General features: G+C 44.3%; 1 protein-coding gene across 1 annotated transcript in view; it reads left to right on the top strand.

Annotated features, from left to right (window-relative positions):
• LOC132399950 (deoxynucleoside triphosphate triphosphohydrolase SAMHD1-like) overlaps positions 1-18,531 on the top strand; it is a 48,663-nt gene that overhangs the window by 21,540 nt on the left and 8,592 nt on the right. The window contains exons 11-13 of the mRNA XM_059980920.1: positions 4,239-4,354; positions 5,791-5,930; positions 13,158-13,250. Coding sequence (XP_059836903.1) covers positions 4,239-4,354; positions 5,791-5,930; positions 13,158-13,250 — 349 coding nt within the window. The remainder of the gene's footprint in view (positions 1-4,238; positions 4,355-5,790; positions 5,931-13,157; positions 13,251-18,531) is intronic.

Raw genomic sequence — 18,531 nt, 5'->3', positions numbered from 1 at the left:
CATCCTTTACCGCTAAAGCTAGGGGGAGTCTCCATTCTTATTAATTCAAATATTCCTTTTGAACTCCATAATAAAATATCTGATATAAATGGCCGTTTTATTATTGTTTCTGGCAAACTATATAACACTAAAGTTGCACTAGCAAACCTGTATGCCCCCAACTTTGATGATGTTAATTTTTTTGAACGTTTTTTTTCCTCACTACCAGACTTAAACTCATACTCTCTTATACTGGGTGGTGACTTTAATTGTTGGTTAGATCCTAATTTGGATCGATCATCCTCTGTTACTAGACCACCTACTAAATCTGCCTTAGCTATCCAATCGTTTCTCTCTAATTATGGTATCTCTGATATATGGCGTTTCCCCCATCCTATGGAGAGAGATTATTCTTTTTTCTCACATGTTCACCATACCTTCACTAGAATTAATTATTTCTTACTCGATAACCAACTTATTCCATTTGCCCACTCTTGTGACTATCAGAGTATACTGATCTCTGACCATGCCCCAATTACTCTCTCTCTGAATTTGCCTGGTCTCCCTCAGAGGAATAAACACCGGCAGTTTGATTCAACTTTACTATCGGATGATGATTTTTTAAAATTTATTAAAGATCAGATAACCTTTTATTTTAACACTAATATATCACCTGAAGTGCCATCCCAGATTGTCTGGGATGCCATGAAAGCATATCTGAGGGGGCAAATAATCTCTTACACAGCAAATCTCAACAGAAGATCCCGTGCAGATCGATTAGAACTCATTAACCAAATTAAAGAATTGGATCAAATATATGCCCAAACTAAGAACCCTGAATTATACAAGAAGCGTGTTGAACTCCAAACTAAATTTAACCTTCTGTCCACTCAACCTGTCGAATGCCAACTTCTCGAAAGCAAGAGTCGCTTTTACATTCATGGGGATAAGTCTGGTAAATTCCTAGCCAATCAGCTGAGGCGTTCCAAAGCCAAACAACATATTACAAAGATCCGGAAGGAGAACGAAGACTTTACATCGGATCATTTAGAAATTAATGACACATTTAAAATTTTTTATTCTCGGCTTTATTCCTCTGAATCTCTGAATGACAATATCTCTGTTGATCAATTTTTACAGAATCTGAATATCCCCTCACTTTCATCTGATTTCAAAGCCAAACTCAATGCGCCTATGTCATTAGAAGAAATATCTACTGCAATTTCTGCATTGTCCTCAGGGAAATCTCCTGGACCTGGTGGGTTCCCTGTAGAATTTTATAAATCATTCTCTTCTCTTCTTTCTCCTCAGTTACTTTCAGTATTATCTGACTCATTTAATTATGGCAAATTGCCACCCTCTTTCAGTGAGGCATCTATTATTCTTCTTTTAAAAAAGGGCAAAGACCCAACAGAGTGTTCTTCGTATAGGCCGATCTCTCTGCTCAATGTTGATGTAAAGATCTTAGCTAAAGTTTTAGCTAAGACTCATAGATTAGAAACCGTCATTCCCTCCATTATCTCTGATGACCAAGCAGGCTTTATTAAAAACCGTCTCCCTCTTTTTAACATTCGACGTTTATTTAATATCTTATACTCACCTTCAACTGGGATTCCTGAATGTGTTATTTCCCTCGATGCGGAGAAAGCATTTGATCGTATAGAGTGGAACTACCTTTTTGCAGTTTTAGAAAAATTTGACCTTGGCCAAAGTTTCATCCCTTGGATCCAATTGCTGTACCTGTGTCCTACTGCTTCTGTTTTAATTAATTTTCTGAAATCCCAAGTATTTAATCTCAAACGTGGCACCTGCCAGGGATGCCCCTTAAGTCCCTTTCTCTTTGATTTGGCTATGGAACCTCTGGCGATGGCATTTCGAAACTGCCCTGAATTGACTGGGATTTGGAGAGGGGGTGTTGAGCATATAGTTTCTCTATATGCTGATGACTTATTACTCTTTCTCTCAAATCCGTCTACATCCTTACCTCTAATGTTTTCACTTCTTGACCAGTTTAGCCAGATCTCTGGCTATAAACTTAATTTACATAAGAGTAAACTTCTCCCAATTAATAAAGAAGCACAAGAACTAACATTTCATGATCTCCCTTTTAAATTAGTCCATAATCAATTTACTTATCTTGGAATTACAGTCACAAGGAAGTTTAAAGATCTCTTTCGTGAAAACTTTGCCAATCTTTCATATGCTATAAAACAGAGTCTGGTACAATGGTCACCTCTATCTTTGTCTTTGGTAGGTCGTATTAATGTTGTTAAAATGTATGTTCTCCCCAAATTTTTATACTTATTTCAATCTATCCCAATTTTTATTCCTAAATCTTTTTTTGATTCCTTAGACTCTATTATTTTGTCATATCTGTGGCAGAATAAGCACTCTAGAATTAATAAAATCCACCTCCAAAAATCTAAAAAAGAGGGTGGCATGGCTTTATCTAACTTTCGTTTATATTATTGGGCAGCTAATATATGTTGTGCTACCTTTTGGTCTTTCTTCCACGGCCAACCCGAGTGCCCTAACTGGGTGGCGATGGAGCTGAGCTCCACTAAAGAATTATCTATCTCTGCACTTCTTGGCTCTGCACTCCCTAGTAGTCTGCCCAGATCAATAGCTAATCCTTGTTAGACACACTTTGCGTATATGGGCTCAGATCAGGAAATGCTATGGTTTCCAGGGGTTTTCCGTTTCCAGCCCTGTTGCTCATAATCACCTTTTTTTACCTACTACATGTAGCGTTGTGCTACACGCAGCGCTAAAATTACGACACGGAGTCGGTAACTGCAGTCGAAGGAAAAACTTTATTCGAAATCTTCAGCCTCACTTTTAAGCCTCGCTCAACCTGCCCCCCAATGCACAGAGGCTCCAAAGCCCTGTGCTCGCAAGCCCCTGTAGGCTATCTGATTGTGAGTCGGTTCGGATGTGCCAGGAAACGTGTCGCCACATACATATGATTCAGCATTCCAGGTTTGGTATAGGAAGGGCATTAGACGTTTTGAAGATCTTTTCATTGATAATCGCTTCGCTTCCTTTCAGCAGCTCTCTGTTAAGTTCAATCTGCCCAATGCTAATTTTTTCAGATATCTCCAAATCCGACACTTTATTGCTCCTTTAATTCCTAACTTTCCTGAAATGCCTGCGAAAAATGCTATGGACCTATTTCTTTCCATGAATCCACTAGGTAAAGGCTTAATATCAATCATCCGAGATAAACTAGCAGCCTTACGACGGGCCCCCATGGATAAAATCAAAATGGCCTGGGAGCAGGATTTAAATATCTCCTTATCTAAGGAGAGCTGGGATTCAGTTCTCAAATCGGTTAACTCAACCTCCCTTTGTGCTCGCCACTGCCTTTTACAGTTTAAGATTGTTCATAGTCTAAATCTGAACTATCTCGATTCTACCCTAGCGTTAGTCCGCTCTGTGATAAATGCAAGAGGGGCGTGGCCTCTCTCATCCATATGTACTGGTTCTGTCCTAGCTTGGAGAAATTTTGGAAAGATGTCTTCACTACATCATCGTGTATTCTGAATCAGCACCTAGAACCAAACCCCTTAATTGCTCTGTTCGGTTCTTGGGGCGAGACAGATTTATGTCTGGGTCCGACCAAATGCCGAATATTACCCTTTGCCTCTCTCCTGGCTAGACGCTTGATCCTCCTCAGATGGAGAGATGCTGCCCTGCCCACTCATGCTCAATGGCTTAACGACATCATGGCCTGTTTGGACCTCGAAAAAATTCATTATTCAGTTCTCAATTCGGATCTAAAGTTCCATGAGGTCTGGAGACCTTTTATCGAGTACCTTCATAACCTTCCTCTTGACTAGGGTTTTTTTTTCCTTATCGGTCCCTTGCTTTCAGCTCCTTTTTTTTTCTGGTAGAAGGCATTATTACCCTCTGTTGCTGAATGTATTCACAGTCTGGGAGTTTGGCTGTCCTGACTTATACTCTCTATATTGTGTTGTGGTTGGTCTGGAGTTGCTGTTGTTTTTTCTTGTGTTGTGGGGCTTGGGGAGGACACTAAGCTTACTTGTCTTTAATTTAGATGTTTTTTTTTTGTTAAATTCTCTTCCTTTGTAGCATATTGTTATTGTATGCTTAATTTTGCACTGTTTTAATGTTCCTCATTGGGATTTGGGGTTTTTAATTTGTAAAATGTTTTGAAAAACTAATAAAAAAAATTTAAAAAAGAAGGAGGCTGTGTGGACAACAGTACTGACACGATTCTCAACATGTTCATCCATTAGGATCACAGAAGCAATGGTGTTGGCAGATCCACACATCCTGATCAGTGGCTCGGGTGGGAAGCAGTATAGAATGTCAACAGCCATTGGTGACATGGAGGCTTACACCAAACTCACAGGTGAGTACTCCTGTCCTTAAGTTTCACCAGAATTTACTCTTTAAAGCTGGATGTTCACTTCACAGGACAAGGCCATCGTTGCTTCTTTGTGAATGTTCACCAATAAATCCCACTGCCCTGGTCTTTCCCCTTCTTTCTTGCACTGTTTATTTGAAAACCAAATTCCGTTTTCAAATGAGAAAATCTGCAGATGCTGGAAGTCTGAGCACCACACACAAAATGCTGGAGGAACTCAGCAGGCCAGGCGGTATCTATGGAAGAGAGTACAGTCCTGCTGAAGGGTCTCGGCCCGAAACGTCAACTGTACTCTTTTTTTTATAGCTGCTGCCTGATCTGCTGAGTTTCTCCAGCATTTTGTGTGTGTTTCTCAAATTCTACTTTGCAGGTTTTTCTGGGCAAGCCTTGTCATTACTAAAGCCTGTTGAATTTTGTCATAAAATAGCACCTTGTAATCTGTCTGGGTAATTTTCAACCTGGTACGTGAACACTGAATTCTCAAACTCCCAGTAACTGCTCCCCCTCTGTCCTTTATCCCCTTTATTCTTTTCTCTCCCATCCTGATCCAACGGGACCACATCACCCCACCTTCCTCCCCTTCCTACCTGAGGATGTGCCATGCTTCTCTCTGGATCCTCAGTCATAGCGGCATCCTCTTGACTGTTCAATTCTGATATTCTTGATGTAAAATCTCACTCTAAATTTCTTTCTCCATCTCAGCATCCACTTCTTAAGCTGGATTCATCATCTCCAAGGCCAAGTCCCTTGGGCTGCAGGAGCTTTTTACAGATGTCATTACCACGGGTCGGAGCAGTTTTTAGCCAAGTCCCACATTGATTTTATTGAGGTGCAGCATGTAACAGGCCCTTCAGCCCAAAGAACCACAATGTCCAGCAACCTGCCTATTTAACCCTAGCCCAATCACAGGACAATTTACAATGACCAATTAACCTACCATCCGGTATATCTTTGGACTGTGGGAGGAAACTTGAGCACCCAGAGGAAATCCTTGTACTCGGGGGCAGAACATACAAACTTGCAGAGGACACCAGAATTAAAATTGAATTCCGACGCCCCGAGCTGTAAAAACATCACAGTAACTATGACGCTACTCTTTGACACCCTCAACACTTCAGCCACACACATATCCTGACCTGCCATGTCCATTTAAAATATTTATTTAATCTAACTCCAGTCACTGTTGTTATCTTGTCAAGTTGAAGGTCAAAGTTCAGTTTGCCAGAAGCACAAGTGCAATCTGAAACTTACAGCAGCATTAACGGCACATTGCATTAATAAATAGCATTCAAATTAAACATGAATTTCACACGATTGTACAAGAAAGAACTCCGTTACAACAGAATGAAGTATGTTTTGGTGCAAAGTGATCAAAGTGGTCATATTTTTTGTTTGACCTTGGGTATTGTTTCTTTTTCTAGACAGTATCTTTGAACAGATCCTGAATTCAGCTGATGCTGAACTGCAAGAGGCGCGGGAAATCCTGAGCAATGTTGTATGCCGCAAACTGTACAAGTGGATTGGGCAGACTCAGCCTGCAGCAGATACAGTAATTAAACAGGTAATTATTGCCCAGGTTGGTAGTGCAGTTGTGGAGGAATGGGTCATCTACCCTAGTGGTCCCCAACCACCGGGCCGCGAGGAAACAATATGATTTGGCGATATGAAACGATATGAGTCAGCTGCACCTTTCTCATTCCCTGCCCACTGTTGAACTTGAGTGCATGCAAGGTCTTCAGTCGGTCATTAACCTACAACTACTCGATGAGTTAAAAACAAACGTTGCTTGAGAGTTTCTTTGGAAGAGGTGGTAGGGGACATAAAGGCCTAATGATGATGATAACGCAGAGACAGCTGAGGCTGAGACTGCAAAAAAACAAAAGCTTCCTTCAACATATAATACGACGAGTCATACATAAAATATGGCTTTAATGTGACCTGTGACTCACACGCTCCAAGCCCCCTGTGTGTGATATGTGGAGACAAGCTGTCTAATGAGGCAATGAAGCCCTCAAAACTGCTTCGGCACCTTGAGTCCAAGCATCCTGCACTTAAAGACAAACCCATTGAGTTTTTTGAGTGGAAAAAACGTGAGCAAGTGGGACAGAAGCAAGTGCTGAGAGCCTCCACCTCCACAAATGCTGCTGCTCCGAGAGCATCGTACTTAGTGGCCAGCCGTATTGCTAAGGCTAAGAAACCTTTCACTGTTGGTGAAGAATTGATTCTGCCTGCTGCCAAGGACATGTGCCGTGAACTGTTGGGAGAAGCTGCAGCTAACAAGATGGAACAGGTTTCTCTTTCAGCTACTGCAGTTTCAAGGAGGATCGATAACATAGCGGAGGACATCGAAGCACAGCTGTTGGAACGGCTTAACGAGTCACCATGGTATGCTATCCAGGTCAACGAGTCTACCGATGTCAACAACAAAGCAATACTGCTGGTTTATGTGTGATATATATTTCAAGACGATGTGCACGAGGATATGTTGTGTGCACTGCCGCTGCCAACTAACACAACTGGGGCAGAACTATTCAAGTCTTTGAATGACTACGTGTCAGGCAAACTGGACTGGTCATTCTGTGTTGGAATATGTACAGATGGGGCTGCAGCTATGGCTGGACGGCTGTTTGGTTTTACTACCCAAGTCAAAGAGGTTGCTCCTGAATGCCAGTCCACACACCGTGTCATACACAGGGAAATACTGGCTAGCCGAAAAATGTCACCTGATCGTGGAACAGCATACTGAGTGATGTTGTTGAAGTTACCAATCACATCAAAGCAAAAGCCCTTAACTCACATCTGTTTGAGCAGCTCTGCGAGGAAATGGATGCAGAGCCCAAACGCCTTCTCTTACACACTGAAGTCAGGTGGCTATCAAAGGGGAGAGTCCTGGCCAGGGTTTTCGAGTTAAGAAAGCCGCTACAGAGATTTCTTTCAGGAAAAAAGTCACCACTGGCAGCACACTTCAGTGACGAGGAGTGGATAGCAAAACTCACTTATCTGTGTGACATCTTCAACCTGATTAATAAACTTTGTTACGTACCCCGTAACTGGGTCACTTACCAGCAAAGATAGAGAGGTCCGTTGAAGTCTGATGGTACTATTTTTAACAGTATTTATTGATAAAAATACACAAAAATAATATCAATGCAAACATACAGATAATATACGTTGTCAATACTAAATCTAAAAACACAGGTATAATAAGAATCAAGAAGAAATAGCTCTATCGTTGTCTAGGGGATAATGTATTGTCCGATGGAAATATAAAAGTCACTTTAGTTCATGCAAGCTGTAGGCTGCAGCCTTTTTGTTTGGAGAGAAAGATGGAGGTTTAACTTGCCTTTTCCTTTTATGAAGTCAATCCTTCGAGAGTCGTTGGGAGTTGATTTCCCCGTTGTTAGTTAAAAACCGTTCTTCCGTGGTAAAGGACCACCGATTCCGGGGCAAATGGAAACGAACGCACGTGGCCTTCCCACCGGCTTTCGCTATTACGGGATCGCTAGCGTTCCTTCTGGTGCGTCTGAGGGGCTGTTCCCACAGACCCTCTTTTATCCTGACTCACAGGGTCTCAGATGTCAATCAGGTTGGGATGATGCAATCTCTCCACCAACCTCCCCCTCGGTTCATTGCCTGGGGGCTTCGATGCATCGTCCAGGATGCAATACACAAGTCCGTCTCCAAGAGACAATAGCCGGTATCAATGGTTCCGCCTTTTGGGAGACCAGGACACATTCCACTCTTTCTCTCATTTCCTGGGTCTCCTGAACTGACTTAATAGTGATCTTGCGATTCTCACAAAGGAGGGGGCTACCCCGCACCCTTCGGCCCCTCAGAGCTGTGGTACATTCATAACAACTTAATTTGTCACTTCAGGGGGGAATGACAGCTGTCTTCAAGTTGGCAGATAAAGTGTCTGCTTTCAATGCCAAACTGGAACTGTGGGGACGGCAAGTGGACAGGGGCATATTTGATATGTTCCCAACATTAGCTGGGATTTTGGGAGAGACTGAGGCTGCACTGTCCTTCTCACAGCTGATGCGCGATCACCTATCTTCGCTGTCGAAAGAATTTGAGCGTTACTTCCCAACTGCAAATGACCCAAGACGTGCGAAGGAATGGGTCCGTGACCCATTTGTGAATGTCCCTGGTGAATCATCCATGTCAGCGCGGGAAGAAGATCAATTCCTCGAGCTTGAAAATGACAGTGGGCTGAAAAGTGTGTTTGACATAACATCTCTGCTGGCATTCTGGATCAAAGTCAAGGCTGAATATCCGGAGATAGCCACAAAAGCACTGAAAACATTGCTTCCATTTCCCACATCATATATAACCGTATAACAATCACAGCACAGAAACAGGGCATCTCAGCCCTCCTAGTCCGTGCCGAACTCTTAATCTCACCTAGTCCCACCTACCCGCACTCAGCCCATAACCCTCCACTCCTTTCCTGTCCATATACCTATCCAATTTTTACCTTAAATGACACAACTGAACTGGCCTCTACTACTTCTACAGGAAGCTCATTCCACACAGCTATCACTCTCTGAGTAAAGAAATACCCCCTCGTGTTTCCCTTAAACTTCTGCCCCCTAACTCTCAAATTATGTCCTCTCGTTTGAATCTCCCCTACTCTCAAAGGAAACAGCCTATTCACGTCAACTCTATCTATCCCTCTCAAAATTTTAAATCCCCCCTCATCCTTCTACGCTCCAATGAATAGAGCTTGTTCTAACTTGTTCAACCTTTCTCTGTAACTTAAGTGCTGAAACCCAGGTAACATCCTAGTAAATCATCTCTGCACTCTCTCTAATTTATTGATATCTTTCCTATAATTCGGTGACCAGAACTGTACACAATATTCCAAATTTGGCCTTACCAATGCCTTGTACAATTTTAACATTACATCCCAACTTCTTTTTTTTTATTCTTTCTTTCTTTCTAAATCTTTTTATTAATATTAGTAATATGGACAGAATACAGATGATATATTGATAAGGAAATTACCAACATACACATACCAACATACAATCCCAACTTCTGTACTCAATGCTCTGATTTATAAAGGCCAGCATTCCAAAAGCCTTCTTCACCCCCCTATCTACATGAGACTCCACCTTCAGGGAACTATCTCTGCGAAGCAGGGTTTTCTACAATGAATGCAATGAAAACTAAATTGTGGAATAGTCTGGACATAAGGAACCCCCTTCGAGTATTGCTGTCTCCCATCACCGCTGGACGGGACCGTCTTGTTGCAGGGAAACAAGCCCAGGGTTCCCACTGATTCTGCGATATTGGTGTGTTGCAATGATTTTATATGTACATAGGAGAAAAATATGCGCTGTGCATTTAATATCCAAACGTTACTTAAAATATTATGATGCTGTTGACTTACAAGTGACTTATAATTGACTTATCACTATATTCATGCAAGGAAAATAGGCACTGTATGTTTAATATTGAATTTGTTAGATAAACCCTTTTAGAAATGAAATTGAGTGTATTAGCCACTTATAAGTTGACTTACCACCTATATTCTGGTCGTGGTCAACACCACCCCCCCCCCCCCCCCAAAAATCAGGTCCTTACAAAGGTTCTTGGCCTGAAACATCGACAGTGCTTCTTCCTATAGATGCTGCCTGGCCTGCTGTGTTCCACCAGCATTTTGTGTGTGTTGCTTGAATTTCCAGCATCTTCAGATTTCCTCGTGTTAACACTACTGGGTGTAGAGTTGAGACTTTATAAAGCACTAGTGAGCTCTCATGGAGTATTGTGAGCAGTCTTGGGCCATTGGTCTTAGAAAGGATGTGCTGTAACTGGAGAGAGTTCAAAGAAGGTTCAGAAAAATGATTCTAGGATTGAATGGCTTGTCATATGAAGAATATTTGATGGCTTTGGGCCTGTATTCACTGGAATTCAGAAGAATGAGAGGTGACCTCATCGAAACCTATCGAGTGGTGGGAGGCTTTGATAGAGTGGATGTGAAGAAGATGTTTTTTATGGTTGGAGAGTTGTAAGACCAGAGGACACAGCCTCAGAAGAGAGGGTGTCATTTTTAGAATGGAGACGGGGAGATATTTCTTTAGCAAGAGAGTGGTGAATCTGTGGAATTCTTCGCCACAAGCAGCAGTGCAGGCCAAATCTTTATTTGTATTTAAGGGAAGGGTTGATAGATTGATTCTTGATTGGTCAAAGCATGAAGGGATGTAGGGAGAAGGCGGGAGACTGGGACGGACAGGAAATTTGGATCGGCCATGATGAAATGACGGAGCAGACGCGATGGGCCAAGTGGCCTAATTCTGCTCCTATTTCTTATGATCTACTGAGGCTTCATTTGTGGTGAGACCTGGGTGGGGGCAGGGAGTTCAGTAGTTTCACGTCCTGGGGGGGAAGAAGCTGTTTCCCATCCTAACAGTCCTTGTTCTAATGCTGTGGGACCACCTGCCTGAAGGTAGCGGGTCAAAGAGATTGGTGGACAGAAGGGGGGAGATCCTTAACAATGGTAAGGGCCCTGTGGACGCAGCGCTCCGGGTGAGTGGAAGAGACATCCCGATGAGAGAAGATCACAATCTTCCTGTTGGGTCTAATGGTCAGATGTGAGATTATTGCTGAAGTTCTACTTCAGCACCATGTTCTCGTAACTTCCCTACGTTGTTGGATTTGCTCAGTGTCCAGAGACCGCTGATCTCGGTTTGGAGTTTATTTATTGAGATTCAGCGTTGAGTCGGCCCCTCAAGCCATGCCCCGAATTTAATTCTAGCCTAATCACAGGACAATTTACAGTGACTGATTAACCTGTCTTTGGACAGTGGAAGGGAACCGGAGCACCCAGAGGAGACCCACATGGCCACGGGGAGAACGAGAAAACTCCCTCCAGGCAGCGGTGGGTACCGAACCTGGGTCACCTGCACTGCAAAGTGTTGGGCTAACCAGTACATCCCTGTGCCGCCCCGAAGAAAGTCAGTGACTGAACCTCGATGAGAGAGAATTTTACTGATCTGAGTTGATTCTCACGTGTGCACGGGGCAATAAGAAGAAACTTGCAGCAGCAACACAGGCTCGGCTTCACGGAAGCAGCATTCGTGCGAAAAGTGTCAACGACGTTTTCATTATGGGTGGTGTTTAAAGAATAGAGTGGCGACTCTGCCTGCTGGGTGCCAATAGGTTTTTGTTCGTGCCGTTTTGAGCACGGTGCTGTGATGTAAGCGCACTCTTTACACACACGTTCACTCATATGTAAACATTGCTTTGCCATTCTGCTGTCATTGCAGTGTCTTCGCCAGTATGTCCTCATCATTAAGCCGCTGTTTCCCCCGGCATTGCAGATACCACAGTTTAGTTTAATTTCACAGCAGAACAAGTGCTACGCCTGCCCCTGTATCACCTCGCTCACCACCATCCAAAGCCCCAAACAGTGCTTCCAGGTGAGGGACACATCACCTGTGTGTGTTGGGCCCACCTGCTCTATCTGGTGTGGCCTCCTGTATGTCAGTAAGACCCGATGTAGATTGGGGGACTGATTTGCCGAGCGCCTATGCTCCGTCGGCCATTTTAATCCCGCTGCCCATTCCCATTCCAACACATCCATACATGGCTTCCTCTACTGTAGTGATGAGGCCACACTCAGGTTGAGGAGCAACATCTCATATTCTGTCAGGGTAGGCTCCAGCCAGGTGGCATGAACATCAGTTTCTTTAACTTTTGGTAATGGCCCCCCCACCCCCATACCTCATCCCCTTTTCCAGCTCTCACCTTATCTGCATGCCTGCCCATCACCTCTCTCTGGTGCTCCCCCCCCTTTTTCTTTCTTCCTTCCATTGCCTTCTGTCTTCCCCTATTAGATTGCCCCTTCTCCAGCCCTGTATCTCTTTCACCAATCAACTTACAAACTCTTTACGAACCTCCCCCCTACTGCGCTGGTTTCCACCACTACCTTGCATTTCTCCCTCCCCACCCACCACCTTCTGACTCAACTCCTCAACTTTTTCCCTCCAGTCCTGCTGAAGGATCTGGGCCCGAAACATCGACTATACTCTTTTCCATTGCTGCCTGGCCTACTGAGTTCCTCCAGCATTTTGTGTGTGTGTGTGTGTGTTAGTTTAATATCTATCTTTATTTCCTTTTAACTGTAAATGTGTGATTGCTCTGAGCATCCTGATGTTTCATGGTGTCACTGTGTCCTAAACCAAGCTGATGTGCTCAGGTTTGGCTAATGGCGCCTTTCCCATCGTACACAGTAGAATATTCCATTAGAAATGGAGATGTGTAAATATGTATATCGTTTGTACGCTATATTTAAGGTAGGTACTATTATTTTGTAACATGAGTGTTACAACATTGTGCGGTGCATCATATTCTAATTCAGGTGTAGCCTTAAGTTAACTTTGTTGGTAATTAAAGGTGGTATGTCCTGGTTCTGATAAAAAGAGCCGATTGCCCTCTGTGTGAGAGAGAGATGGGGGCCGCCAGGAAATCACTTAATAAGCACGGAGCTGTGTTGTAGACATCTTCTTGTAAATATTTACATTTTCACTAATCTTTGCAAGTTTGATTTTTGGCACACCTAATAAACACCCTTGCACTGAAGTGCAAAGTGAACTCCCACCATTTTTTTTCTCCTTTGGTAAGATTAAAGATTATAACCCATGTTTGCCACCCGCCCTAGGCGGACTTTGGTAACATTACAATCACTGCAGGGGCTTACTCTGGTGGGTGCCTTCATGCACATTGGATTTTATTTGCACGTAAGCAATTTAATCCAACCCAGTTGCAATGTTCTCTCTTTCAGGAAGAGTTTGATAAACTGGCTGATCAACTGGTTGCAGCTGCCCCAACAACATCTGTAGAAGTCACACTCCGGGCAGAAGATCTCATTGTAAATGTGAGTACTGGTTCGTTAATGATGGAGAGGGGAGTTCTCCGTACATCTAGCAGATTGTGTCTCTCGGTAACAAGTTCTTTAGCCAGTCTTCGAGTAACCCTTTACCTAACCAAACCCGAACCCATTTCATTCTCCACACGTTCCCATTAACTCTGTACAGATTCCGCCACTCACCTACACACCAAGGGTACGTTACATTTGAGATTTGGGAAAAAATATGAGACCCCGAGTCATTTTATTTTGCATCTATTTACAACAGTTTAATTTGTGTTTCATAAAACATAGAAAACCTCCAGCATCATGCAGGCTCTTTGGCCCACAAAGCTGTGCTGAACATGTCCCTACCTTAGAACTACCTAGGCTTTACCCATGCCCTCTATTTTTCTAAGCTCCATGTAGCCATCCAGGAGTCTCTTAAAAGATTATCATTTCCACCTCCACCATTGCGGCCGGCAGTCCATTCCATGCACTCACCACTCTCTGCGTAAATACTTACCCTTAACATCTCATCTGTACCTACTTCCAAGCACCTTAAAACTATGCCCTCTCGTGCTAGCCATTTCAGCCCTGGGGAAAATCCTCTGACTATCCACACGATCAATGCTTCTCATTACCTTATTCACCTCTGTCAGTTCACCTCTCATCCTCCGTCGCTCCAAGGAGAAAAGGCCGAGTTCACTCAACCTATTCTCACGGCATGCTCCCCAATCCAGGTAACATCCTTGTAAATCTCCTCTGCACTCTTTCTATGGTTTCCACATCCTTCCTATAGTGAGGCGACCAGAACTGAGCACAGTACTCCAAGTGGGGTCTGACCAGGGTCCTACATAGCTGCAACATTACCTCTTGGTTCTTGAACTCAATCCCATGATTGATGAAGGCCAATACACCATATGCCTTCTTAACCACTGAGTCAACCTATGTAGCAGCTTTGAGTGTTCTATGGACTTGGACCCCATTCTGCCGTCATAGTTGACCTACCAAAATGAACCACTTCACACTTATCTGGGTTGAACTCCATCTGCCACTTCTCAGCCCAGTTTTGCATCCTATCAATGTCCCACTGTAACCTCTGACAGCCCTCCACACTATGCACAACACACCCAACCTTTGAGTTACCTGCAAATTTACTAACCCATCCCTCCACTTCCTCATCCAGGTCATTTATAAAAATCACGAAGAGTAAGGGTCCCAGAACAGATCCCTGAGGCACACCACCGGTGACCGACTTCCATGCAGAATATGACCCATCTACAACCACTCTTTGCCTTCTTTGTGCAAGCCAGTTCTGGATCCACAAAACAATGTCCCCTTGGATCCCATGCCTCCTTACTTTCTCAATAAGCCTTGCATGGGGTACCTTATCAAATACCTTGCTGAAATCCATATACACTACATCTATGGCTCTGCCATAGATCAATGTGCTTAGTCATATCCTCAAAAAATTAAAGCAGGCTCATAAGGCACGACCTGTCTTTGACAAAGCCATGCTGACTATTCCTAATCATATTATACCTCACTATATTCATAAATCCTGCCTCTCAGGATCTTTTGCATCAACTTGCCAACCACTGAAGTAAGACTCACTGGCCTATAATTTCCTGGGCTATCCCTACTCCCTTTCTTGAATATGGGATCAACATCCACAACCCTCCATTCCTCCAGAACTTCTCCCGTCCTCCTTGACGATGCAAAGATCATTGCCAGAGGTTTAGCAATCTTCTCTCTCGCTTCCCACAGTAACCTGGGATACATCCCATCCGGTCCCGGTGACTTATCCAACTTGATGCTTTCCAAAAGCAACAGCACATCCTCTTCCTTAATATCTACATGCTCAAGCTTTTCAGTCCGCTGTAAATCATCACTACATTCACCAACTAATTCCAACCTCACTCCTTCCGAACTCCACTCCTTCTGCTCTCCACTCCCTCCGCACCAATCCCAACATTACTATAAAACCCGCTGATAAAGGGAGAGCTGTTGTAGTCTGGCGTACTGACCTCTACCTGGTCGAGGCACAGTGACAATTCTCTGATACCTCCTCTTATTTACCCCTTGATTATGACCCCGCTAAGGAGCACCAGGCCACTGTCTCCTATACCATCACCAACCTTATCTGCTCTGGGGATCTCCCATCCACTGCCATCAACCTCATATTCCCACACCCCGCACTTTCTGTTTCTACCTCCTACCCAAGATCTGTCACCTATGTTCGTGACACTTCTCACGCTTTAAATTTTTTCAGTGATTTTAAGTTCCCTAGCCCCCACTGCCTTATTTTCACCATGGACGTCCAGTCCCTATATACCTCCATCCCCCACCCAGACAGTCTCGGAGCTCTTCGCTTCTTTTTGGATTCCAGACCTAACCAATTCCACTCTACCACCACTCTCCTCCGTCTAGCGGAATTAGTTCTTACTCTCAATAATTTCTCCTTTGGCTCCTCCCACTTCCTCCAAACCAAAGGTGTAGCCATGGGAACCCGTATGGGTCCCAGTTATGCCTGCCTTTTTGTTGGATTTGTGAAACAGCCCATGTTCCAAGCCTATACGGGTATCCGTCCCCCTCTTTTCCTTCGCTACATGGACGACTGCATTGGCGCTGCCTCCTGCATGCATGCTGAGCTCGTTGACTTCATTAACTTTGCCTCCAACTTTCACCCTGCCCTCAAATTTACCTGGTCCATTTCCGACACCTCCCTCCCCTTTCTTAATCTTTCTGTCTCCATCTCTGGAGATGGCCTATCTACTGATATCTACTATAAGCCTACAGACTCTCACAGCTACCTGGACTATTCCTCTTCCCACCCTGTCTCTTGTAAAAATGCTATCCCCTTCTCACAATTCCTCTGTCTCTGCCGCATCTGCTCTCAGGATGAGGCTTTTCATTCCAGGATGAAGGAGATATCTTCCTTTTTAAACAAAGGGGCTTCCCTTCTTCCACCATCAACTCTGCTCTCAAATGCATCTCCCCTATTTCCCGCACATCTGCCCTCACCCCATCCACCCACCACCCCACTCGGGATAGGGTTCCCCTTGTCCTCACCTACCACCCCACCAGCCTCCAGCTCCAACGTATAATTCTCCGTAACTTCTGCCACCTCCAAAGGGATCCCACTACCAAGCACATCTTTCCCTCCCCCCCCCCACCGCTTTCTGCAGGGATCACTCCCTATGTGACTCCCTTGTCCATTCATCACCCCATCCCTTCCCACCGATCTCCCTCCTGGCACTTCTCCTTGTAAATGGAACAAGTGCTACACCTGCCTTTAAACTTCCACCTTCACCACCATTCAGGGTCCCAAACAGTCCTTCCAGGTGAGGCGACACTTCACCTGTGAGTCGGCTGGTGTGGTATACTGCGTCCGGTGCTCCCGGTGTGGCCTTTTATATATTGGTGAGACCCGATGCAGACTGGGAGACCGTTTCGCTGAACACCTACGCTCGGTCCGCCAGAGAAAGCACGATCTCCCAGTGGCCACATATTTTAATTCCACATCCCATTCCCATTCTGATATGTCTATCCATGGCCCCCTCTATTGTCAAGATGAAGCCACACTCAGGTTGGAGGAACAACACCTTATATACCGGCTGGGTAGCCTCCAATCCGATGGCATGAACATTGACTTCTCTAACTTCCGTTAATGCCCCTCCTCCCCTTCTTACCACATCCCTGATATATTTAGTTTTTTTTCTCTCTCTGCCCATCACTCTGCTCGTTCTCCATCTCCCTCTGGTGCTCCCCTCCCCTTTTCTTTCTCCCTTGGCCTCCCATCCCATGATCCTTTCCCTTCCCTAGCTCTGTATCCCTTATGCCAATCACCTGTCTGGCTCTCAGCTTCACCCCACCCCCTCTGGTCTTCTCCTATCATTACCTCTGCCTCCTATTTTCAAATCTTACTATCTTTCCTTTCAGTTAGTCCTGACAAAGGGTCTCGGCCCGAAACGTCGACAGCGCTTCTCCCTATAGATGCTGCCTGACCTGCTGCGTTCCACCAGCATTTTGTGTGTGTTACTTGAATTTCCAGCATCTGCAGATTTCCTCATGTTTGACTACATTCACCAAGGTCCTTTTCTATAGTGAATACTAAAACTAAAGTATTCATTAAGAACCTCTGCTATCTCCTCCGGTTCCATACACACTTTTCCATTGTCACACTTGATTGGTCCTATTCTCTCTAGTCTTACCTTCTTGCTCTTCACATACTTGTAGAATGCCTTGGGGTTTTCCTTAATCCTGTCCGCCAAGGCCTTCTCATGGCTCCTTCCGGCTCTCCTAATTTCCTTCTTAAGCTGCTTCCTGCTGGCCTTATAATCTTCTAGATTCATATCATTATATAGCTTTTTGAACCTTTTGTAAGCTCTTCTTTTCTTCTTGACTAGATTTACAACATCCCTTGTGCACCACGGATCTTGTACCCTACCATCCTTTCCCTGTCTCATTGGAATGTACCTACTCAGAACCCCACACAAATATCCCCTGAACATTTGCCACATTTCTGCCGTACATTTCCCTGAGAGCATGTTTCCAATTTATGCTTCCAAGTTACTGCCTGATAGCCTCGTAGTTCCCTTTACTCCAATTAAACATTTCCCTAACTTGTCTGTTCCTATCCCTCTCCATTGCTATGGTAAAGGTTAGAGAATTGTGATCACTATCTCCAAAATGCTCTCCCTGTGAGAGACCTGACACCTGACCAGGTTCATTTCCCAATACCAGATCAAGTTCAGCCTCTCCTCTTGTAGGTCTATCTGCATATTGTCAAGAAACCTTTCTGAACACAACTAACAAACTCCACTCCATCTAAACCCCTCACTCTAGGGAGATGCCGATCAATATTTGGGAAGTTAAAATCTCCCACCACAACAACCCTATTATTACTCCTTTCCAAAATCTGTCTCCCTATCTGCTCCTCGATGTCCCTGTTACTATTGGGTGGTCTATATAAAAAAAAAACACCCAGTAGAGTTATTGACCCCTTCCTGTTCCTAACCTCCACCCACAGAGACTCCATAGACAACCCCTCCATGACTTGCACCTTTTCTGCAGCCGTGACACTATCTCGGATCAACAGTGCAACGCTCCCACTTCTTTTGCCTCCATCCCTATCCTTTCTGAAACATCTAAAGCCTGGCACTTGAAGCAACCATTCCTGCCCCTGCACCATCCAAGTCTCTATAATGGCCACAACATCATAGCTCCAAGTGCTGATCCATGCTCTAAGCTCATCCGCTTTATTCATGATACTCCTCATATTAAAATAGATATATCTCAAACCATG

The sequence above is a fragment of the Hypanus sabinus genome, chromosome 9, assembly GCF_030144855.1.
Source record: "Hypanus sabinus isolate sHypSab1 chromosome 9, sHypSab1.hap1, whole genome shotgun sequence".
Taxonomy (NCBI): Eukaryota; Metazoa; Chordata; class Chondrichthyes; order Myliobatiformes; family Dasyatidae; genus Hypanus; species Hypanus sabinus.
This window is presented reverse-complemented; position numbering and strand designations above follow the sequence as displayed.